This window comes from Vicugna pacos, chromosome 13 (assembly GCF_048564905.1).
Source record: "Vicugna pacos chromosome 13, VicPac4, whole genome shotgun sequence".
In the NCBI taxonomy this organism is placed as follows: domain Eukaryota; kingdom Metazoa; phylum Chordata; class Mammalia; order Artiodactyla; family Camelidae; genus Vicugna; species Vicugna pacos.
Genome location: NC_132999.1, coordinates 41,402,836 through 41,427,338, shown reverse-complemented (window position 1 = coordinate 41,427,338; position 24,503 = coordinate 41,402,836). Strand labels below are relative to the sequence as shown.

Sequence of the window (24,503 nt, the reverse complement as noted above, 5' to 3'; positions counted from 1 at the left end):
GGCTTCCATGGAATTCACTGTTCCTCTGGGCTTCAAATATTGGCTGGGTCTCTGGGCATCCTTTATGAGAGATTCAGGGGTCCTCTCTCCTCTGGCCAGAAGGTGGAGAAAAATTTGCTCTGACCACTCCTCTACTCCTAGAACCTCCTGGAAGAGTAGGGCACACTGGGACATTGTCCAGAAGGATTCAAAATGACAGTCTCTGCATTCTCCTCTCTCCTGGACTCCAAACTCCTCTTTTCTCCTGTGGGGCTCTCTGTCTTCGACTTTGCCAAAACAGGGGCTTCCATGGATGGTGTCAAGTCCAGGAGATCAGGACCATGTGAGCAGCCCCTACGGGATGAAGTCTTCCTTCTGCCCAGGCATGTGGGGTGGCCATCTCCCATCTTTGGCTCCCATTGGCAGCCAAACTATAACATCTGAAGGTACCCAAGGTACTCTGGTCTCATAGTCAAGTTCCGGAAGGCCTGGGCTCAGGGGAAGGAGTGGCAATATAAGAGTTGTTTCCCATTTCCTTTGGCCTCTGCAGGGCCATGGTAGAAACTTCTGACTGTAGAAGAGAGTTGAGGGGCAGGTGAGTTTGGCCTGAGAGAGGCATGTGCTTCCTTTGGCCTTGGCTGTCTTGGCTGGCAGCTTTAGAAACCCATAGAAGGAACAAGAGGAGGGTGAAGCCCAAGCAGCTGGCCTGGGGGCCTGCTGGTTTCCTGGTGGGTTAAGGGCAGGGTCTCCTGGCCCAGTTGGCAGGCAGCAGCTCTGGTCCCCAAGCCCAGCACAAGGGACTGAGGACGTTCCTTCCAGTCTCCTTTGCTTTCCTCCGTCCTGCCCCAAGGCCTGTGGTCCCCACCCAACCTGTGCCTAGGGGAACACAGGGGCCAGGGATGTGCTGCAGGTCATGCTGTCCTTGCCCGGAAGCCGGCGATCATTGAACGTGTGCATGTTGATGACGGCGTCGGTCTTGACCATCATGGGAGGCTGCGGCTTGTGCTTGACCCGACGCTGGCAGGTGAGGGAGAAGCGGATCTCGTCAGCCACGGTGCTGCAGAAGGAACGCTGGGTGGGGGTTGGGGGAGTCAGGAGGGGAGAAGGGGCACACGGGTGAGGCCTCGCCCAGCAACTCCAGCCAACTCCTCCTCTTCCTCCCAGGGTCTGTACCAAGGCCACCCGGCCTCTCTCCCACCTTTACCCCACCCACCATCCGCCCCCTGCCGGGTGGTCAATTTGGGGAGCAGCCTACAAAGCATCAGGTTCTTGGTTGGAGACTAAGGTGGTGTCATCTTAGCCCCATTTTCCCGATAAGCAAACTGTGCCTCTGACTGGCATGCACATTAAAGTTCAAGGAGTTTACCTGCCTGATTTTTCTCCACTAGATTCTGAGGGCAGGAACCAGCCAGTGTCATCCGGGCCAGCCCAGCCCCCAGCTCTAAGCCTGGCTCAGAGTCAGGGCTTGAGAAACACTTGATGAATCTATGGATAATGTCGCTGGAAGGGCTTCCAGCTGAGGGAAGGGGTCACTGTGCTCCCACTTTTGGAAAGTCCAGTTCATATTTTTCCACTGGGAGGCAGGTCCCTATAGGGCTCTGGGTGGCAGTGGCCTCTTCAGCCCTGGGTCCCTGTGGGTTTCCAAAGGAACAGCTCAAGTGCAGTGATGCCCACAGGTATCTGATGGCAGTGGCTCCACGAAGCCAACTGCCAGAGGTTGTCCTGTGGCTTGTCTAGAAGGCAGCGGGGCTGTCACCATCTCACCTTGCCCAGGGAGGCCCGGGCATCAGCATTCAGACAGTTCCTATGCAGGTTGGGCGGTGCAGGGGCATAGGGACCTGGCTTTGAGTTCTGGCTCTGCCTCTTACCAGCTGGGTGACCTCTCCAAGCTTTCCCTTGCTTCCCTACTAAATGCAGAATATCATCCCATCTCACCTTCCTTTCTGCATTCTGAGACTATTCACTGAGACCCATCATGCACCAGACACCTAGTGTTCTAGATATTAGACACACAGCAGTGAAAAAGACAGATAAGGCCCCAGCCCTCAAGGAACCCCTGGTCTAAGGATGGGACAGAAACAGATAATAAACATACGAACAAATAAATAATTTGAGAGAGGGATAACTCTTATTAAGAGAAAAAAACAGTGAAATGAGATAGAGTGGGGTTGGGAGGGGCACAGGTGGGGAAGATGACCCGAGCTGAAACCGGAATGACCAGAAGACATTAAGAATATGGAGTTCTGAGGGAAGAGCATTGCAGGTGGATGGAAAGCATGTGCAAAGGTCCAGAGGCAGAAATGTGCTTGGTGGGTTAAGGACTAAAAATCTGGCCAGTGTGTATGAAGCAGAGTAAAAGAGGGGAGGGTGGGAATGAGGAAGTTAGAGAGGTGGGCAACGATCAGATCCCATAGACTTTTGGTAGAATTTGGAGCTCATTCCAATTGTAATAGTAATTCTAGAACAACCTAAAGAATTTGGTTGTTCTTTCTGGAGGTAGCATAATTTCTTACACCATTACCTATTACTGGACATTTTGGTTTTTCTACATTTTTTTCATGTTACAATGAACATTTTAACACACATCTTTGTAAATAAAACTGTACATATCTTTGGCCATTTCCACTGCAGGCATTTCTAAAAGTAGAAATTGACTGATCAAAACATGCGGTCATTTGTAAGGACTCTGAACATACTGCAAAAGCTGCCTTCCAGAAACATACCCTCTTGGTTCCCCCCAGCAATACTGGAACGGGTCCCTCTCTTCACACAAATGCCAACTCCAACACCAAGAATTACCTTTGCCCTTTCCTCTTTGCTGACTCAGACTTTCTGACTATAACGGACGCCACTTCATTTTGGATGGATGTATAACTGCATCTTACACAGATGATCTAACTGCAATCTCCTTCCACACTTGCCCTGTATCCCTTTGAATTTCTCTGTGAAAGGTGCTTCCGCCCAGTCCAGTGGCCCTCAACTCAAGGTGCACATTTAAATCACCCCATTCGGTTTCTTAAGAAGCCAATTCCAGGCTCCGCCACAGACCAATTAAAACCCAGTCTCTGAGAGTGAGGCCAGGGTATTAGCACTTAAAACGCTCTTTCGCTGTGATTCTAATGTGCTCCTGGGACCCAGAACCACTGCCCAGCCACACTTGAATTAATCAGACGGGTTGAACCTAGCTAGCTTGGGCCATCCTGCTTAACTCTTTTTCTTTTTTAAACTTTTGATTATGGAAATTTCCAAATATATGCAGAAGTGGAGAGAACAGTATAATGAACCCCTATGTAAGCATCACGAAGCTTCCACAATTACCCTGGAGGGTTTTATGCAGGGGAAGGACATGGTTTAAATTAAGTTTTAAACAGGGCACTGGCTGCTGTGTGGAGAGCAGCTGGTTTAGAGGAAGAGTGGAGGCAGGAAGGCTGGAGTGGAGGCTGGTGGGTGGTCCAGCTGGAGGTAATGGGTGTGGCCTGGAATCATGGTGATGGGAAAGTGAGCTCCCAGTGGGTGCAGTGATGGGAAAGAGAGCTCCGAGTGGGTGCGGAGGTGGGGCCGGTGGGGCCTCCTGGATTGGATGCAGAGTGGGCTACGGTGAGGATGGGGTCAGACACCTGCTTGTGCCTTGCACAGTGGAGATGTGAAACCAGCCCGGACCCTGTCCTGTGTCCTTCCCTTCCCCGTGCAGGCCCCAGTTCTGGGGGGCTCACCTGCTCCCGCTCTGCTGTTTTGCGGAGCTTGTATACAAACTCGCCCACAGCCACCAGCACAGACAGGACCAGCCCAGCAGCCAGGACGATGAAGATGCCCCCGATCTTCTGGATACCCAGGGCGCTGGCCTCTTTGTTTTCCTCCTCGGGACACCCGCTGCCCCGCCACCATTTCTCCTTCATGATGTGCAGCTTGTCTTCCTCCTGCAGCTGCAGGATGGCGATGGTGATCTTGTCCCGGTACGGGGAGCCTGAGTCGGAGAGAGGGGGCCCTGGCTGTCAGCAACTTCCGGTCCATCTTGTTTGCCCCTGTCAATACCCTGGCAGGCACCAGCCACCAAGCTTACACAAACGGGGATCCTATGACCAAGAGGTCCCTCTTTCAATCTATCTATGGTGTCTAGGTGGGAGGAAGGGTCTAGATGTGGGGTAGAGAGCCTTGCCCATGGACCCCTGTCTCCACCCGCCTCTGGCAGGCCCTGTGTGTCTGGGCTGCATCCACAGGGAAGAGATAAGGGAGAGGTGGAATGACCGATGAACCGACCCCCCACCCTGTGTTTGCCCCAGTCTCCTGCTCAGGCCAGGGCTGACCCCTCGAGGCTTGTGGCTGTATCCCTCGTCTCTGGGCTGAGGCTGTGCCGCCTTCCGCCTTTCCGCCTTTCAAGGCTCCTGGGGCAACACGCGAAGGGGGAGCCGGAGGCCAAGTGTGCGCGTGAGCGGATGGACGGGGCCTCGCCCCCCTCCCCCACCGCAGCCCCTCGCTCACCCATGGGCGTGCCGATGCCGTAGCCCTTGGAGTCGATGAGGCCCCCGATCTGCGTGAGGTTGCAGTTCCTCTGGGTGACGTACTCGATGGTGGTGGACTCCATGAGCAGCGCGTAGTCCGCCGTCAGCGTCCGCTGGATGCCCTCCTCGTTATTCTTCACCAGCGCCGAGGGCTTGCTGCTCATGAAGGCCCACATCTTCTCAAAGGTGGAGATTTTGGATTTCTGGGCGGTGGCGGTGGGGGTGGGGAGATGATATACACACACCGTTACTGAACACATGGGGACCAAGCACTGAGCAGGGCTTGGGGCCCAGAACTCTGTGCACAGTCCTCAGAGCGAGGGAGTGTCACCCACTGCTCAGATGTGGAAACTGAGGTCCTGGGAGGAGAGGTCCCCAAACACACAGCAAACTGAGTGATAAAGCGTGGAGTCAGACCAGGGTCCACCCACCTGGAAACCCTTGGCTCTCTGCCAAGACATAAGTGGGTTTTAGGCTGCTTTTTAAAAAGTCAATTTTCTTTCTCTAAGGTTTATTCAACAATTACCTGTGCAGGCCCTGTTCTAAGTGCTGCCCTGCATGAACTCACTGATGCCTCCTCGCCATCAGAGGGGCAGGGACTCTCACCAGTCCAATTTTACAGATGAGGAAATTGAGTTTAGCTGTGCCTCAATTGGCCTAAGGTTACTCAGACACAAAGCGGCCAAACCAGGCTTCAAATCCAAGCCCCGGAGTCCATGCTCCTAACTGCTCAGCACCACAGCCTCAGAAACCGCTGTGAGGGTGGGGAGGGAGGGGTGGGTGCTGATGAGGGCAGAGCTCTGTGGGTTTGGGCCACTTGCTCCCACTTCAACCAAAGCAGGCCCCTCTTGTGTACCACGGTCCAGGGGAAGATTTGTCTGAGGCAAGACTTCTTGTCTCTTCTCCTTTAATACAGTGGAAGAGAAGCAGGGTGAGAATTGCAGAGCAGGGAGAAAAGTGGGGGCAGTCAGAGCAGGTGGTCCACAGGCCCCTCACTCCCTTGTCTCCAGAGCATCCTGGGCTGGATGCTGCTACATAAATGGAACTGGCATTCCTACGATCAGGCCTGGTGGGTGGGCTACTGTGTTTGCCTCGCCTGGCTGGGGAGACTCAGATAGGGCCTGGGGCTGGGAGAGGGGGCAGGGTTGAATATCTCTGGCCGTCTGAGGGTCTGAGGACACCAGGCCAGCCAAGGTGCAGGGCATTCGTGAGATTTCTTGGGAACTTAGTGCCTGCCAGCTGCTTGCTCCCGGCAGGGATCAGCCCTGCCTCCGTGGGTCCCAGGGGAGCAGGTGGCTCTGCAGGCCCCATGGTCCCCAGCTGCTTCCAAGTCTGGCTGTGCCTGTCTGTGATGTCAGCCTGTCTGACTGGCACCCGGCCCAGCTCCGGTGTGCGTGATGGCACGGGTGTGCTCAAACAGGCTGACGCGGGGCTGGGGGAGCAGGGAGAAGCTGTGTCTGCCAGGAGTTGTGGGGGGATGGGCCTGGGAGGAAAGTGGACCTGCTACTCTCCGGGTGCTTCCTGATGCTAAGGACTGTTCCCTTCCAAACTGGCTCCTGGAGACCCAAGCATGGCTGGGAGAGGAGGGAGCCCCAAAGCAGCAGGCAGCACCCTACTTGGGATTCCATCTGAGCCCAGAATCCCTTGATTACTAGTGATGCCTTCTTTGGGCACAAGGCCCAAGGACACCTTCACAGATAAACAGATTCCCCTGCAGATTTATTGGCCCAGAAGCCGGAAGGGCAGCCTGGAAGGGCTCAGATGCTCAGAGCCCTCTGCGGGTTCCATCAGAGCGGGGAGCTGGCTGCCCCCAGCTCCTACAGGTCCTCAGCCTGTCCTATTTTCAGCTACTCCTGCTCTCCAGCTACTCCACCTCCACAGTTACTGTCTTACCTCAGCAACTCCGGCCTCCAAACCTTCTGTGCTCTCTGGCTGTTCCATCCTCCCAGCTTCTCTTCCACCTCAGCATCTCCGAGGCCCCAGATGCTCCCCCCGCACTTAGCTACTCTTGCCCTTAAACACATTCCTGATTTCCAGCTCTGCTGACTCTCCAGACATTTCTTATTTTCTAAATAATTTCTGATATCCAGACTCTCCCCACTCTGGCTGCTTTTCTCCTTCTGGTCTTTTCTCACTCTGCTACTTTTCCCACCCAGATTCTCTGTTGGCCAGAAGCTTCTAACCGGCCCCAATGATCTCCATCCCTGGGATTCATGCCCTGTTGTGACCCCTTCCCTGTGAGTGTGGACTGGGCCCAGTGACTTGCTTTTAACTCCTCCAGGAGTGATAGGATGTCACGTCTGAGATTAGGTTACAAGAGACTATGATTCCTGTCTTGCTTGCATTCTCTCTGACTCTTCTCGCTCCCTGCTTGATGGAAGCTGGCTGCCCTGCTGTGAGCTGCCCCATGGAGAGGCCCACATGCCAAGGAACAGAGGGCAGCCTCCAGCCAGTGGTCAGTGGAGACAGAAGCCCTCTATCCAACAGCCTGGGGGAACTGAATGCTACCAACAACCATGTGAGCAAGCTTGGAAATGGAGACTTGTGACTACAGTGCTAGCCGACACTTTGATGACATCCTTTGAGAGACCTGCACAGAGGACCCAGCTAAGCTGCTCTGATTCCTGACCCAGACTGTGAGATCATAATATTGTTTTAAGATACAAAGTTTTAGGTAATTTGTTATGCAGCAGGAGATACCTGATACACTCTCTTACATGTACCCACCAAGCTACTTCTTTTCCCAGTATAGTTGCTTTTTCAGATAATCAGTTCCAGTATTCCTCTAATCAGATTATCCAAGTCCAATCATCCCTGCTTGCCAGGGACAAATTGCCTCAGACACTCTGTGCTCTTGGTTATTGTAACTAAATACTATTCTCCCATCAGTGATTTCAGTACCTCAGCTCCTTTTCCATCCCAGTCTCTCCTGCTTTCCAAATTCTCCTTCTTCTACTAGAGGTAGGAACTAGGGATTGATGCCTCTCATCAGGGCTCCCCGTACATCTCCTAATGCATCCATCCACCCATCTGCCAACCAGTCCATCCACCCACCCATCTACCCATCCATCCATCTACCCACCCATCCACCAACCCATCCACCCACTCACCCATCTACCACATCCACCAACCCATCCATCCATCTGTCCATCCATCCATGCATCCATCCATCCATCCATCCATATATCCATCCTCTCTCATCATGTTCATGTTCTCACCCAGTCACTCACACACTATCTACATACTAATTCATTCAATTAACTATCTAACTATAACCTAGCCTTTTAACCTATTTATCCATCCATCCATCCTCTTATCCACCTATCTATCACCAACCATCCATCCACCCTTCCACCTCACCCATTTTTACCCACTCATTCTCCCACACAACCAGCCAATGAACCACTGAGGGAGCCCTGCCCCACTCCTTCTGTCTCAGAAGAGGATGAGAACATCTCCTCTTTCTGCAAACTCCTCCCTGCATCCTCTCCTCAACACCCTATTCCTCCTATACATAGGCCTGCCTGACATTAAAACATATGTTCTTCCCAGTAACACTCTATCAGAAATGAAGATAGAAATTTCCATTGGAGGCTGGTGTGGGGAAGGGCTGGTGTTGAGGCTGATGGGTTTTGAGGAGAGACACAGGAAAGCCTGCAGCAGGTAAAGGAATGAAATGAGGAAGATGGGAAAGGACACCAGAGAGCTTGGGCCAGTTAAGAGGAGAAGACACAATAAGGCGGCAGCTGGCTGTGATGCTGAGTTCAAGGGGTTCTGCTCTCCCAGGTTTAGTGTCAACTAATTCACTACCTCCTCCACCTTTAGGCAGATGATTCTGAAATCTGATTTTCTGGAAAGGCCACCCCCTGTTTGTCTCATATCTTGAGATCCTCATTCTCGACCATGCCCACTCATGGTTTCTGATTCCCCTTAAGCTTCTGTCCTTCTGTCCTTGGGTGATTCTGTAATTCTGGGCACATCCCTGAAAAGCCTCCCTCTGGCACCTCTGAGGAAAGGAGGGATATAGCCAGGGCCCCCTCCTGGAACCTCAGTCCCTTCTCCCATCTTCCTAGGCCTAGTCATCAGAGGCCTGAGTTCCTGTCACCAGCCTGAGCTATAGTCACCGCCTGAGGGAACAGAGTCCTACATACCTACGGCTCCAATGTCATCCTGCCTGTCCCAGCTCCAGTGGGGACCTTCATAAGCACTGCTTTAGGGCCAGTCACCTAAATCAATTAATGGAATCGTTTGGAGCAGCCAATACAGGGCGACATGCCAGGACAGAGAGGCTTTTTTTATCAGTCAAATTGGCAAGAAAGTAAGTTTCAGGCTCACGACTTTCAATTCCAGCCTCCTCAAAGAAGTAAATTGATCTTCCCCAGCTGAAGATATTTAATCTTGAGAATTTAACATTTCTGTACAAGAAAATGTATATAGGTATATATATATAAAAATACATATCAATTCCAAAGGGAGCTGAATCCCAGGGAATGTGTGCGGGGATGCGGCAGCAGTGTGAGTCCATGCGAGACCTTGGGGATTTTCCACATTGGAAAGGAGATCTTTTCCCAGATTAATTGGCTTTCTTATCCCTGAGTGTGAGTCTTTGGCCTTACCAGAGCCACGGACAGTTAATCATGTCTCTTGGGTTATTTTCATGGGGGCCAGGAGCCTTCCTGAGTCCCCTGCCTCTGCCCATGGGTGCAGCACACCTGGCCAGGACAGACTTGCTGATCCTCCGGTCCAGCAGCGGCCTCTGCTGTCTGCATGCGCCCCTGAGGCCTGCCTGTGTGGGGGCTGCAGGCTCGCCCCTGCAGGGGGCAGTCAGGAGGTGAGGGCCGCACACTGGGGATGGAGGTGTGGGGAAGGATTAGCTCCGCTGCATGGACTCTGGTGTCACACCAACCTGGGTTCAAATGCCAGCTCCTTCTGTGACCACAGGCAAGTGATGTCACATCTCTGAACCTCACTTTCCATATCTGTAAAGTGGGGGTTAGCTTAGCACTGAGCCAGGTTCCCAGGAAGTGCTTGATAAGTGGCTGGCGTCATGCTATCTCTTTAAGCCTCCTTAATTCTCTTTAAGGCTCAGTTTTCTCATCTAGGAATTAGGGATACTAATTTCTAGAGTGCAGATTCTCTACAGAAACTAAATGACATAATAGTGATAGAAGACTCCAGTGCTGACAGGGGCCAGGCAGTGTGCTGTAAATACGTAAAGACCGCTGCGTGGGGTTCTGGTAATGGGAGAAGGCTGTTGCCTACTGGCTCCTGACAATCTCCCTGAGGGAGAGCCGGCTCAGTGATGCTCCATCTTTCACATTTTCAAGAAGCTGGAAATACGAATTTTTAAAATGGAAAGACCTCCCAATTTTAAAATGCTGGTAACTAATTAAAAATATGTAAGAAATGTATGGCCCCTAAAATCGTATCTGTGGGCTGAACAGGGCTGTGTATCGTCAAGAATAAACAATAAAAATTGTTAACATTTATTGTACGTGTACTCGGTGTCAGGTGTGGTTCTAAGCTGTTTGTATGAATTATCCCATTTAATCATAATAATCATCTCTATGTGGGGGTACTATTATTATATGCATTTAATAGGTGAGAAAACTAAAGCGCAGAGAGGTTGTCAGTAACTGCAGAGTTTTCAGTAACTTCCCATCATTCCTGGGCCTCCCCTGCACCTGTTACTGCTCCTCTGCCTGCCCGCTCTGGGTATCTTCTATTCTGAGGACCTCTGAGCTCCTCCTGAGGTGCTTAGTTTATGCAGAGGTAGACGGCCATCCTGTGACAGAGGCACCAGTGTCCTCCCCAAAGCCCCCAGGCCAAATCTGGAGGGGCCTGGAAGGAGGGAGATTCTCTAGGTTGGGGCTTCTCCATGGGGCTCCAGGGAAATCCTTTGCCTTAGGAGGGGACTATGGGGCAAAAGAACAAAAGGGGCCAGCTGGCTTGCCCATCCTGTGTGTCAGCCACCTGGATGGACATCCAGAGCAGAAAGCCTTTGCCTTAAGTGCTTGGTGTGTCTGGCACTGGCCTAACCACATACACAGTAACCCACTGCATCTCCTCGCTAATTGCCGTGTGGTGGGCATCAGCACCCATGGCACACAGGGGAGCAAACTGAGGCTCAGAGAAGTGCACTGACTTGCCCAAGGTCACCTAGCGCAGACAACACCCACGACTCAAGTCCTGGTCTGTCTGACTGATGGAACTTGACTGTACTAGGCTGTACTGCGCTGAATTCTGCCCGGTCCCTGCATTTCCATGCTCCCATCCTGCTTCTGCTTGGAGGCAGGGCTAAGGCTCTATCAGAGAGGCCAGCAGACAGGATAGGAGAAACTGGAAGCTGAGGGCGGGGAGCACCCTCCTGAGCCTTCTAGCTCAGGGAAGTCTTCTGAGGTGGACTGGATGGCCTCTCCAGGATCTTCCAGGCTCAGTTGCTAGGATGGGGCAAAGCTGTGCAAGGGGGAGGGCCTGAAGCTGCCAGGGACTCTGGGAGCCTAGAATTCTTGGCCCTCAGCGCCTACCTCTTTCCTAAGCGGCTGTCACTAACACACAGTCCCTCCCACGTGTGATGCGCCTCTCCCATCGCAACACCAAAGAGGGCTAAATCCTTGGAGAAGCTGTCTCTGACATCCTTTCCCTTCAAAGCTGCCCAGCCCTCCCCACCAAGAACACGCTTTCCCAACGTCCTCCTTTACATTTTGCCTACATGTTTTTACAGCCAAACAGTGCTTTCAAAGACCTCCTTTTTCATCTCCTAATTAATTTTTATCTTCCAAGACGGAGGGAGGACAACATAGGAGACACTGTTTGTGATGTTTCCTGCTCCCTGACAACTCTTCAAATGAAATTTCCTTTGGAATGATGGGCTGCCTCTAGCCACGCGTCTCCCGGGCTGTGGGGGGTAGGGGGAGGCTGGGCAAGGGATCTGGAGCCCCTCAGAGACCAGCATCCCACTTCCTGTTGTCATCTTTGGGCAGGAGTGGGCTCTCTCCCGCCAATGCTACTTTCCTTTTTAAGATGGTTCGCAGCTTAACCAGGAAATGCAGTAACTGCAGAAATGAACTTCATCTGCCCCATGCTCCGGACATTCAGGGATGCTGCCTGCTGGGCTCCTGTCCTCAACATGGTCTCCTGCACTTGCTCTGCTCAGCTCCTGCTGTCTTTTAATTCCATCTGTTAATTCAACAACTGCATCCACTCAACGTGTATCATTTGAGCAACTACGATGCGCTACAACTGTTCTAGGCTGGGGATGTGGCTCAACAGACTGTGGCTTCACTCTGCCCCAAGGAACTCCTGGATGGCGGCAGGCTCCTTGGAGAAACGATGTGGACAGAGGGACAAAGAGCACAGGCATTAGAGCCAGACGACTTGGGTTCAAATCCCAGCCCTGCATTTCACTAGCTGTGTGATGTCAGGCAAGAAGTATTAACTCAGGTTACTTTCTGAGCCTTGCTTTCACCCTGTGTTAAATGGAGGGGATAATAACAGCCTCCACCTTCTAGGTGTTAGGAGGATGATGGGTTTGAACACAGATAAAGCGCCGGGAACACTGCCTGGCACACAGTAAGTGCTCGGTAAACGCTACTATTATTGTCGACTCTGCCAGTGTCTCCTGGACATCTCATGGCTGCTTCTGGAGCTGATTCCTGTTCAACCCTAGTGCCAGCCCTGCTGTATACACTCACAGGCAGGGGAGGGGACCAACCTCCAGAATAAGACTCTGGAGAGGCTGTGGGAGAGGGCATTGTGTGTGCAGACAGAGTATGTGGCCTTGCATCTTGGCTCTACTGTTTGATCACGGGCAAATCACCCAGCCCCTCTGGGCCTGTTTCTCTAGGTGAAACTCAGATTTCCTTCCAGCTCTAACTTGAAAGTGACCATAAGGAGGCTACCACCTGGCCTGGTGCAGGGGCAGGGGGGTGTTTGGGGAGCGAGGGCTGACTCTGAAGGGCTGGGGGGTGGTGGGGCAGGGAGGAAGTGAGTTTGTCCAGGGACCTTCTGGGAGGGTCACGTTTCTAGCTCATCATCTGAAGTGGGGTTGATGTATCCACACACAGGTTCCCCTCTGCCCACATAACAGTCCTGCTGCTGCCGGGAGGGAGCCTGGGCAAGAAGCATTTCATTTGAATTAAATCAGGAGAAAAGGTGGCCAGACAGCAAGAGGAATTCATTGGCGATCAGGAGAGCAAGGAAGAGGGGCTGGTTCTGCAGGGGGATGCGGCGTTGCTGTTTCTGGCTGAAGGTCCTTGTGAGACTGGGCCCCTTAGCCCCAGCATCCCTGCTGGGCAGCAGCGTCTGTCCCTCCCCTGCCCGCCTCACTGCACCATTTGCAGGGAAGGTGGCTGAGGGTGGAGCAGGCTGCGGGAGGCGCTGCTTGATGCTGAGGACAGCAGCTCGGTGGGGAGCAGGGCCTGGGCTCTTGGAAGCCAATCTGAGCATCTTAGCATGGAGGGAGGCAAGGGCATCCAATCAGCGGCAATGAGCCTGCACTGGGCTTATTTATGCCGCTTCCCTTTGATCGGGAGCCCTGCTTAGAGACGGGCTCATGTGTAATGCATGAGGGATGCTCTGGCACAGTCAAAGGGCTGGGTTGCAGCCTGGGGATAGGCAGGAGCAGGCGCTTGTGCGCGTGCACACACCCGCACACACACACACACACACACACAGGCCTATCCCCCCACTCACACTTATCTAGGCAAGCCCATGGCGACATTTAAGCAGATAGACAGGAGTGCACTCTCCACACACAGATACCTGTAGACACCCTGGCAATACTTGTATACAATCATAGGCACATATCCACGTGCCCAGATCACAGAGATGCATGCGCACTTATGCTTGCCAGTACATACACACATATATATATGCCCAAGCATAAAGACACACAAGCATCCAGACAGGCCTACTCTTGTGCACGGGCACATGTGTGCATACATCCATACACGAACATGCATTGACACATCATATACTGCTACACACGCATGTGCAGCATTCACATACACACTTGCTAACACCCAGGAACACATACACGGGGTCCCAGGGAGGCCCTTGCATGTCTACGACAATGCTGTATCTTCCCCCAACTCTCAATACATGGTGGTGACCTCGTAGGAAGGCTGCATTTCCTGCTTCTCAGCATCCAAGTGGGGAGCCCTTTTCCACTGTCTTTCCTCTTCACGAGGCAGCTGCTTCTACCCTCAAGAAGGGGCACAGGGGAGGCCAGGGTTGGGGAGAGCTGCTGGGGCTCCAAGCCCCGGAGATGGAAGGCTTTCCCATCCCACCCCTTCCTCCTCTCCTCACTCAGGTTCCCATTGGAGGCTCAACCCATCACTCACAGGCTTAAGCTGGAAGGCAGCAAGGGCTGGGGGATGGGGATCCAGGGCCCAGAGGAAAGGAAGACACCCCAGGTTTCTGGATTGATTGAGAGCAATTGACTACTAAACAAATACATGAATGAATAAACCCACAGCCACAGGGTTCCCAAGTCCTGCCCTTTTCTGAGACCTCATCAAGAGGAGTGGTCCTCAAAGTGTGGTCCCTGGACCAGCAGCATCAGCATCGCCTGGGAACTGATTAGAGACGCACATACTCAGGCCCCACCCCAGGACCTACTGGATCAGTAACCTCAGGGGTGGGGCCGCCAACCTGGAGTTTTCCAAGCCTTCCAGGTGATCTGGACGCACACTTAAGTCTGAGAACCGTGGCCTAGAACATGGGCTTTGGAGGAAGGCAGACCTGGTTCGGCCTCCAGCTCCTTCAGCTGTGAGTCCTCAGACAGCCCGCTTAACGGCTCTGAGCCTTAATTTCCACCTGTGCAAAGCAGAAGTAATTGCAGCGCCTACTTCCCAGGGTTTGTCATGAAGATTAAATGAGGCCAAGCATGGAGTGCAGTGCCTGGCCCACTGTGAGCTCTTGGTGACGGTGGCTATTGTTGTTATCACTTTAATTTCTGGAAGAACATTTACAGCTCCTGGTGGTCAGGCTCAGCCCGTTTCCTAAACCCTCAGCTACTCTAGGAGAAAAAAACATTAAGATTCTGAGCCAATGTTTTACAGAACAAGAAGTGCAGCAAAGTCATGGCCAGATCCCCCTGAGAGGAGTAATCTGAGCAGGTGACAGGGGCTTTATCTGGACATCAGCATTCCAAGAGTGCACTGTGCTGAGGAATGTTTGTAAAAGCCTGTTCAAGTTTTAAGCCTCCTCCCTTCCTTGGAGGATGCGCCCCTGCCGCCCTCTCAGTGGTGGAGAGCTCACCACAAGCCCAGGCTGGCCTGTTGGAGATGGAGGCCACTGAGGCCAAGCCCAGGGCAGGGACCTCACTGACCACAGGGCCTATTTGTGAGTCTGGCTACACCTCTCCTTCCCCCTTCTCCAGCCTCCTCTCTCCACCTGTCCTCTTCTGATGATTTAAGGAAACACAGCATCTTCCAGCTTGCTCTCAGGTACGGAAACTTCTAGGATCTGTGCTGGGACCAACCCAAATGACCACGTCACCACAGTACCCCAAAGTCAACTGGTTCCAAACAGGGAGGGACTGAGCCCTGGGGACTTCTGGCTCATTGGCTCTGTGTGGTGAGGGAAGGACAGTGAAGGGAGGGGGAGGGTCTCACCTTGAAGAAGGTCATGGTGGCCCCATCCTTGACGGCCCCATACTCAATTTTGGTTTGTTTGGCCAGGTCATCGGCAGAGTCGATGGGCGATTCCATGCGCTCCACGGTCAGAAAGGCAGCCAGGTTGGCCGTGTAGGAGGAGATGATGATCAGCGTGAAGAACCACCAGATGCCACCAATGATGCGTGTGGACAGGGCTTTGGGCATCAGTTCAGATCCTGGGAGGAGGGAGAAGACAGGTGGTCCCTGACAGTGTCCAGACCAGGGCTGCTCGGGTCCTCTGGGTCACAGACTCCACTGACAATCTAGGAACAGCTGAGACCTTTTCCCTACACCCGTGGTTTTTAAAGTGTAGTTCCTGGACCATCAGCATCACCTGGGAACCTGTTAGAAATGCGTCTTCTCAGGCCCCACCCCAGGACCTACTGAATCAGTAACTTCAGGGGTGGGGCCCAGCAATCTGGGTTTGATAAGCCCTCCAGGTGATCCTGATGCAGGCTAAAACTGAAGAACTACTGCTCTAGAACAGCACACACATGCACATTTCACAGGCTTGCCAGACCCTCTGATGCCTATCTGTGGACCACCTGTGTGGTCCCAGGGTCCGAACATCCAGAGGCTGGAACCCTTGCATTCTTCAGTGAATCCTGCTCTCAGCTCTTTGTGTGGCCTTGTGCCAGTCACTTTCCCTCTCTGGGACTCTGCAAAGCATGGAGAATCATCATTCCTCTGTCCCAGCCTCACGCAAACACCACGACGCTGCTGCAGTGCTATCATTTGAGGAGAAATTGTGTGGGAAATACAAGTGGTATACAAATATAAGATTGCTGTGCGAGGCTTTGCAGGAGGAGAAAAATCAACATTTTTCTGAAGTTCTTTGCCAAAACAGATCACTCTTCCTCCCCGACCTTGGGTATGGAGCACAAATGAGATGAAACCTTCTAACTGAAGTAATTAACTAGGTGGCTTTCAAGAGATTTAAATCGCAAGTGACTCCTGAACTTTCCAGAATATTTGGACCTGCAGTCTGAAAAGTGTCTGCTTTGATACGGATGATTTTTTTTCTCCTCAAAGAAATCACTCAAGGGAGAGTTTTTCAAATACCTAACTATTTTTCTCCCTCCTAATCAAAACCTCGCGGGGAAGACATCAGGGGCCAGTGCTTTGAATAGCAGCAGGAGGGGGAAGAGGAGCTATTACTGCATTGAGGGGCTTCCAGGTCTTTCCCAATTGTCACCGAACAAAGATGATGGACAAAGAAGCAAGGTGAGGCTTCAGGACACTCATTAATGGTGGGGACAGAAAGAGGCACTTCCAAGCTGCCTGTCACTTCCCTGATGGGAGGCCACGCCCCCATCAGCCACGCCCAGGCTCATCTGCCTGGCCCTCCCCCAGGTTGCTCTGAGCCAGGGCTGAAGCTGTTTCTGAAGGGAGAACGACTTATTTCGGTTGTTTGCTTGGTGAGCTCTGCCGGGCTCTGATGGGCCCCTGCCCTGGCCTCTATCATGGCTGGGAGGTCGCTCAGGTCCAGGGTCCTTCATTCAATTGCCCAGCACAGAATTTGGCATGTGGTGGGGCACTCAGGACACACTGAGAAAATATCATTCATTCCTTCAGCATTTGCTGGTAGATACCTACCGAGGAGGCCCCGGGTTGGTGCTGGGCCTTAAGGATACACCCGGTGAGTGAGGGCAGGGAAATTCTTTGCCCTTGGATCCCCTTCCCTCCCTGGCCCCCTGGTTGCCCACTGTCCCTCAGCGGGACCCTAACACAGGCAGAGACTTTGGATCCCCCATTCCCCGTGATAAGAGGCTCTGACACGTGACTCGGCGGCAGAGGCAATGAGCGCTTGGCTCCTGGCCAGCAGGGCTGGGAGAGGCGTTCTCCTGGGGGTCTTTCCTGGCTGGGGTCCTGTCCCCCTGTGCTCGTCCCCAGCCCTTGGTGTCTCGGCACCACTCTCCTTGCCGGTGCTGTGCTTTCTGAGATATTTGAGCAGCCGTAGATCTCTCCAAAAGATGGGCCACTAGCCAGGGGGCAGGGGCAGCCGTGCACCCTCCCTCGAGAAGATGGAAGAAAATGGTATCCTTCTGTGTACACCAGCTCTGATGCACTCAGGCTAACGTCCCCACCTCAGACGTGACCCTGACTACTCCCAGGCTTCCCCTAGCCAGGCGGTCACAGAGTCCGTCCCTGCTCCATCCTGAAGTTCTCTTAGTCCATCTCTGTCCTCCACCCTCATGGCCACTACCCCGGCTCAGATCTCATTATCTCATTCTTGCCATGGCCTCCCACCCAGCCTCCTTGCCTCCAGACTCTCGCCATCCTCAGCCCAACTTTGCTCAGCAGATTCTGTGCGGTGAGGCCATTGGTGGGGTGGGCCCCCACCAGTGGGATGTTGTAGATCCACTGCAGCTGGAGCAGGAGGGGCTGGGGATGAGCCCTGAATGCCATGGATGGGTGGGTGGGGGGCTTATATACTTCAGCCTCAGATCCTGCGCTGGTCCAGCTGCAGTAGGAGTGGAGTGCAGGGACCTGAGAAAGGACACACACCTGAGCATCAGGGTGTCTACAACCTTCTGAGGACTCAGAAGGTCTGAGGCTGCCCTGGAGGGTGGGCTGGCTCTGCTGACTTGGGAGAGGAGGCTGTCTGGGGAGGGCCCACATACCTTGCTGCATCAAGGACCCCATTCCAAACCAGAAGCTGTTCAGCAGAGTGAAGTTATTTTCTACCACCTCGGAGCCGGGGTTGCAGGGGTGAGCATCGTACCACTCGTAAGGGCTGAACCTGCAGCAGGAAGGGAGGGCAGTGAGGCTAGGTCAGAGGGAGACAGGAGGGATGGGGTGTCCACGCCACGTAAGCTGGCGGTTTAGCAAACACTGATGTACCAACCACTTCAGCATCAATTTCCTCATTGTTCTGCTGGGGAGGCAGGGGATGGGAAACCAGGGCCATTTTGCTTATTGTTCTTTATGGTAGTGCCCTTTTCTGGTGATAAAAGTAACTCAGCAGTATCTCTTAAAATTAAAAGTGCACATGCCCTTCAACCTAGCAATTCTGCAACTCATTATCCATCCAAGGGAAAAAACACTCCTACAGGAGCATAAAGAGAAGTGCGCAAGGGTGTTTATCAAAGCATTGTTTGTAATAGCGAAAAACTGGGAACAACCTAAATGTCCTTCAGCAGAGGAATGATTAAATAAGCGATGCCACGATCGTACTCTGAAACGCCATGAAGCTGTTAGAACTACTTCTTGATGTACCAAGAGGGAAAGATCTTCGACACATATTGCTTGGTTTAAAAAAGAAAGTGATAAAATAACAACAATTTGGTCAGGTTATATAAATAGATTCCCGAAGACATAATTATACACCTACTTACGTACATTTGTATATAAATGCATTATAAAGAGTCTGGAAGGATCCGTATCTAAAAAAAAATCAGTGTTTACCTCTGGGGAGGGGTGTTAGAATGGCAGACAAAATTTCATGGAAGCTTGTTGCTTTGTATATACTACATGAATTGTAAAAAATGAGAACAGGCTTTTGAATTACTTGCACACTTAAAAAAACCTTGATATGGAAAAAAAGAAAAATACACTCTTCATAAAATATTCAAACAGTATAGAATACAGTGAGAGAGTGGAAGTATTCCCTGATCCCACTCTCTGGGAAGAACAATGTGCCATACATTTTTTTTTTCAGATTTTTCTCTGAATATACAAATACATGTATGACAGAAAAAAAGGTGTTTTTTCAAGCCCCCCACTGCTGCGTTCTAAGGAAGAGAAGTCCTGATAGCTGGAGGGATCTTTGTTTACTGTGTAAATTCCAGTTGAGGAGATGTAAGCTGGAGGAAGCTAAGGGACCCTGGAGAGATAGCAAGACCCCAGAGAAAGTCCCCACCAGGCTGGTATGGCTGGTGTGAGTGGCTGGTGTGAGGTCCTTTGTTGAGATGGGAGACCCAGAAGGAGAGACATATCCGATGGAATTTTGTTTTGTAAACTGTGACACTCTTTCTGTAATAGAGAAGAATCTGAAAAAATATATAGATATGTACGTATATGTATAACTGAACTGCTTTCCTGTACACCTGAAACTAACATTATAAACTGACTACACTTCAATAAAAAATAAGAATTTAAAAAAGATATAATTAATCAAATTTAAAAATAAATAAGTAAATACTGGAAAAAAAAAGTGACGCTCTTTAAGTGGGATGTTGTGACTTTCCATCCTCCTTCTAAAGGCTTTAGTAAATGGTACATTGACAACCAGTGCTCACGTGAGGAGAATTTTGTTTTCACAAAGTGGGAAGATCCTATGGATGGGAAATTCCAAAGTGAGACTTCAAGCCAAAATGGGGATTTTCAAAGGGAATGACCACGAACTGGTTAAAAGCTCAAAAAATCCACAAGGAAGAGACAGAGGATGAAGAGAGTAGACTTGAGAGGCTCTTGTGAGAAGGGTTTTAGAAGAAGCCTTTGGAGAGCTGTGCATTCAGTGGCCCCCTTGGTCCCCCTACCTGCGAAGTCCTGGGAGAGGCTTCCACAGGGTGGCAGGGGGAGCTCGGGGGGCAGCTCTGTTATGAGTGATGGGGTGGACCGCTGCCTGGGATTTTGGAGGGCTGGGGTGAGGCTGATGTGTGTTTCCCAGGTGGAGGCAGGAGAGTGGGTCCCTGCTGCATGGCACTGGCCCGCGGGCCCAGACACGGCGAGGGCTAAGGGCGTTTCCCTGGACCAGATGGGCCCATATAGAGAGAGATTCGGCCCAGATCCACCTTGACTCTTATCCGAGAAGGGACAATGGGCAATGGGACAACAGGGAGAGGCCACAGGGCAGGGGCTGCTGGAGGACCAGGGCTAGCGGGGGAGGTGGGCTGACAAGGAGGTGCTGACGAAGGGCCTAGGGGAGGAGTCTGCTCTGTGAATGAGGGTAGAAATGTTGAGGACTATACTGGACTCAGCCTTCTAACTTCTGAACTGAAACAGTGTGCTTATGCTTGAGAGAGAGACCTAGGGTTTCCGTGCTCTGGAAATGAGCCAAAAAGTGACAGGTCCCGAGAGAGCTTTCACTGGGGCAAAGATTCACCTCTGAACACACCGGAAGGTGGATGAGAGACAAAGTAAAGATGATTTCAGATGAGATCTTATGAGCCCTGCTTTTTTAATGTACGCTCACACACATCCCCAATACATGATATATGTGATAATCGTTTAACACAAAAAGATCTTATCAGACCATAATACTGTCCTAGAACTTAAAAAAAATTTTTTTTTCTTGATTATCATCCTAACCATTTTAAATTTTTTCTAAATTTATGATTTTGGGGGAGAGGGGTAATTAGGTATTTATTTATATGGCGGTACTGGGGATTGAACCCAGGACCTCGTGCATGCTAAGCATACACTCTCCCACGGAGTTATACCCTCCCCCCTAGAACTTTTTCACTTAATAAGTCATCAGCTTCTTTCTACATCAGTTCTTCTTGATCCCCTTTATTCTCTGTAACTATTTAATAGGTGTTTTGAACCACTTCTCTTTTGATGTTACCGAGGCTGGTCCTGTTCTCCACTGCGGTCCACTCTGCTGAAGCACCTTGGACACACTTCCGTGGGTACCCATGCCAAAGGGCAGCCTTGTCCAGGGCCTTGCTGAGAAGGCTTTCTAGATTTGGGAGGGGGCTATAAAGTGGGGCTCAGTGGTCACTTTTGACAGGATAAATTCCCAGAGGTGGAAGCGCTTACCATGATAAAAATAACTGGTCTAGAATAGGCCTCTTGGTTATCAAGTACCATTACAGACCTGGTCCTCATGGCCCCTTGAGAGGCCGACAGCGCAGTGGGCACCCACTTTACGGATGGGGAGGCAGCTAACTCCAGCACCACAGGAGGGAAGTGGAGTGGGATGGGCGTTGAATGGTAAGGAAGGTGCCACCAAAGTGAATGGTGAATCTGGGATTTATGGCTTGTGGCTGCAAGGGGTCCTCCCAGTCTTGTAAGTAAGTGGGAGCTAACAGTGGCTCACCTGGAGATACTGTCTCCACTCAGGGGAGAAGGCTAGACTCCAGCCCCGGGGACAGAGGTGTAAACAGAGCACTGACTGTGGCCACGACCAACTCTTCCTGGGATTTTCCTCTGTCCTAAATTTGGCCAGAATGTGGCTCCTGGGGGCTGGCCTGGCAGCTCACCCTCAGGCCTGGCTCTGGGGTCAGGCACTCAGGATCATCTCCTCACGTCATACGTGCCAACTGTCCCACTGTCCGTGGTAAGAAAGCATCCTCCCTCCCTTTTCCTTCTACCTTACTGAGCATGAAGCAGAATATCCTGGTGGCAGAGAAGGGCTTCGGTCAATGCCTGGACCCCTGGTGCTAGACAGGCACAGGACAGGCCAGTTTGCAGGATGGACAGCCCTGTGCTGGGCTGGGGCTGCCTGGAGTGGGCCTGGACACCTGCCCACCCTGCAGACCCCATCTCTTAGGCAGCTGTGTCCAGCGCTCCAGCAGCAGGCATGGAGCGGTCCAAAGGACTCAGGTCACATGGAGGGGAGGAGACAGAGGGCCACATCTCCATTACAGATATGCTGTGCTTGACCTTAACAGTGTTGTAAAAAATTGAATTTGTGGTTACAGATAAAAGCCATGAGGGGTCCAGAAAAATCTGAACCTGTCTCTAGAATCATGAACTCCGCAGCACCGGCCCCGCATTCCTGCTTAGCGCAGCCTGTGGGAGCTGAGTAGTGGTGGTGCCTTCCTCCAGGTGTGCCCTCCAGTTTGCTTCAGTCTCCACCACTCCCTGCTGCCTACTGCTTGGCCCGCTTCACTCCCTCAGCCTTCCTGTGCTGGCCACCCCTGATTTAAAGTCTGGCAACTCTTGGTTTGAAGCCCACCTCTGCAAGACAAGGCTTTCTGACTTTGGGCAAAGACGTAACCCCTCTGAGCCTCAGTTTCTGCTTCTGTAGAGTGGGGATAATGATACCGACCTCTCACAACTGCTGTACAGACTGGACAGGATGGGTGTGAATTGGGTTGTGTGAATGCTACCCCACGTGACAACTGCCCTATGATGCTGTTCGTGGCTCTGTGGCCAAGACTCCTGTCCCTCTCCTCTCTCTTCAGGTGTCCTGAGTACTTCAGCAGCTTCAGAAATCTCATCTCTTCCAGAAAGTCTCCCTGGCCTAATCTTGGGAGGGGGGCTCCTACCAGCCTGGCCGGGAGGTAGGGTGGAAAGCCGGCTTGGCTGCCAGCAGCTGATGAAAGGCCAGGAGTTGGAGGGGGATGGGATGCACATCACAGGAGCAGAGCTGATGCTGGAAAAGCTCCAGCTGTTTTTGAGGGGATGGGGAGCCGAGAGGCTGGCTGGAGCTGCTAAAATTATGGTGAGAGCTCCGGAGAATGGCTCCTGGCTTTCAAAGGCTTGTTAGACCATTAGAGACAAGAGGCGTAATGAGGGCCGCTCTGTGAGGGGCTGGGCTGCCGGCTGGGCTGGGCGGGCAGGCAGGTAGCACCAGGCCAGCCAGCAGCGAAGGGCTTTGGAGGCAGGACAGTTTCCTCTCTCACATCCTTCCCTTTGGTCTGTCTGTGCAGGAGGAGGGAGCGAAAGGGAGTGGGGTCGGGGGAAGGCTTTCAAAGGCTCAGGAGAAAAAAAGGCTGAAACACCAAGTCCTTGGATCTCAAATTGCTTCTCCAGAGAAGTCTCTCTTCACACCTTGTTAGAATTTAGAGAAAAAAGAATGAGGGCAGGGGCTGGGGCTGGAGCTGGAGGAAGCAGGCAGAGAGCCCAGGGCCCAGGAACCACCAACTTGGGGTGGAGGCAGAACACAGATGTCCAGAAGGCCACAGATGCGGGTTGCAGGTAAAACACTTGGTGACCCAAGGTCACATGCCGGGTGTGTCCCTTACTGCCGGGATGGTCTTGGTGAGTACTGAGCGTTTCTGAGTCTCAGATGTCTCTCTTCCATGGGAGGCCACGAGAATTAAGTAAGATAATGGCTGTGAAGTATAGAGTATGGTGCTTGGCACACAGTAGGTGCTCAGTAAATGCTGAACTAAACCTGTTCCCTAGTGACCTCCTCCTACCATCCCCCAGTGTGGATGCACTGTGTCTACTTCATGTGAATAACTGAACATTCAAGGATACTGGTGGCGTGTTACAGGCAGGTAGGCATGTGTGCATGCCACGTTTCTGCATGTGTGCAAGTTTATGTGGCACTGTTCCTCCTGCTGTTGTGGACTGGACGAACACAGTCTGTTTTCAAGTTTCAAGCTACCTGCCGGACCACCCAATGCACCTAGGTTTGCTGTCCTGGGTGCCTAGCCCAGATGATGCAGCTTTGGGCAGTGACTTAACCTCTCCAAGCCTGCTCATAGGACCAGGGATATAACTGCTGCGTCTCAGAGTCATGGATATAGCCCAGGGTGAGGACTCAGGGATTCCAGCTTGGGGGCCATAGAACGTTTCTTGAGGGATATGAAAGGATGTGAGCCACAGGGAGGAAGAGAGAGAAGCAGATACAGCAGTAGCCTGAACCTGGGCCTTCTGTGCCAAGCACTGAGGATGTGGGGCCTTGTCTGGCTCCCTAAGCCCCCAACCCTGGGCCAGAGCTCAGGCCAAGGCATTGCCCTTACCTGGCAATGACAAAGAGGACACAGCTGACACCCAGGTAGGCGAGGAGCACGTACATCCAGATGTCTGGGGACAGGGGGTTGAGGAAGGAGAAGACACTGGGGTTGGTGCCGTTGGGCTTGCGATAGAGGATGCTCACACCGAGAGTCATGAAGGGCTTGGAGAAGTCGATGGCTTTCTCACGGACGTGGGTGATGGTCAGGGGGGCCACGGCCAGATCTGCCTTCTGCAATGAGAAAGACAGACAGACAGACTCTGAGCAAAGCCTAAGACTAGCAGGGAACAGAATATCACTTCTTGAAGGAGGAGAGATTAGGGAGTGAAGTGGAGTCTGTTGCCTGGGCCCCGGGTCACTTAACCACTGTTCAGTTTCAATGTTTACTAACCCTGCTTCTGGGCTAGGTCATGACCGGGATGCTGGAAGACCATGATGAATTAGACCATAGCCCTGTTGTCCAAGAGTCCATGGCCTTGAAGAAGAGGACAGTGGTATCAACAGGCAGAGAATAGAACCCTATTATAGCTGTAACCCATGTGGTCCATTCTCAGAATGGGGCTTTGTCAAATGAATATAGTTCAGTAATCTACAAACATTTAAAAATAGCTCATGTCCTTCCTTTGTGACTTTCAAACATCATGAAGAGGACACAGAATTCACAACAACTCTTATTTTTATATATTTTCCTCTCCTATGCACTTCTTGGCTGCCTCACTCCATTTGGGTTATTCTGTATACCCTAAAGGCTCCCTAGACCAGTTGGGAAAAAAATAATACTCTCTTTGT

General features: G+C 52.0%; 1 protein-coding gene across 2 annotated transcripts in view; it reads right to left on the bottom strand.

Annotated features, from left to right (window-relative positions):
- Positions 1-481: 481 nt before the first annotated feature.
- GRIK3 (glutamate ionotropic receptor kainate type subunit 3) overlaps positions 482-24,503 on the bottom strand; it is a 218,089-nt gene continuing 194,067 nt past the window's right edge. Inside the window, exons 11-16 of one of the 2 annotated variants that reach the window (XM_006212677.4) lie at positions 23,722-23,945; positions 17,764-17,882; positions 15,098-15,315; positions 4,459-4,681; positions 3,693-3,943; positions 482-1,050 (exon numbers count right to left, since the gene is read on the bottom strand). In XM_006212677.4, the coding sequence (XP_006212739.2) occupies positions 856-1,050; positions 3,693-3,943; positions 4,459-4,681; positions 15,098-15,315; positions 17,764-17,882; positions 23,722-23,945 (1,230 nt within the window). In that variant the 3' untranslated portion in view covers positions 482-855. Of the gene's footprint in view, positions 1,051-3,461; positions 3,944-4,458; positions 4,682-15,097; positions 15,316-17,763; positions 17,883-23,721; positions 23,946-24,503 lie in introns of those variants that run through there. The other variant, XM_072975812.1, reaches the window with a different exon arrangement.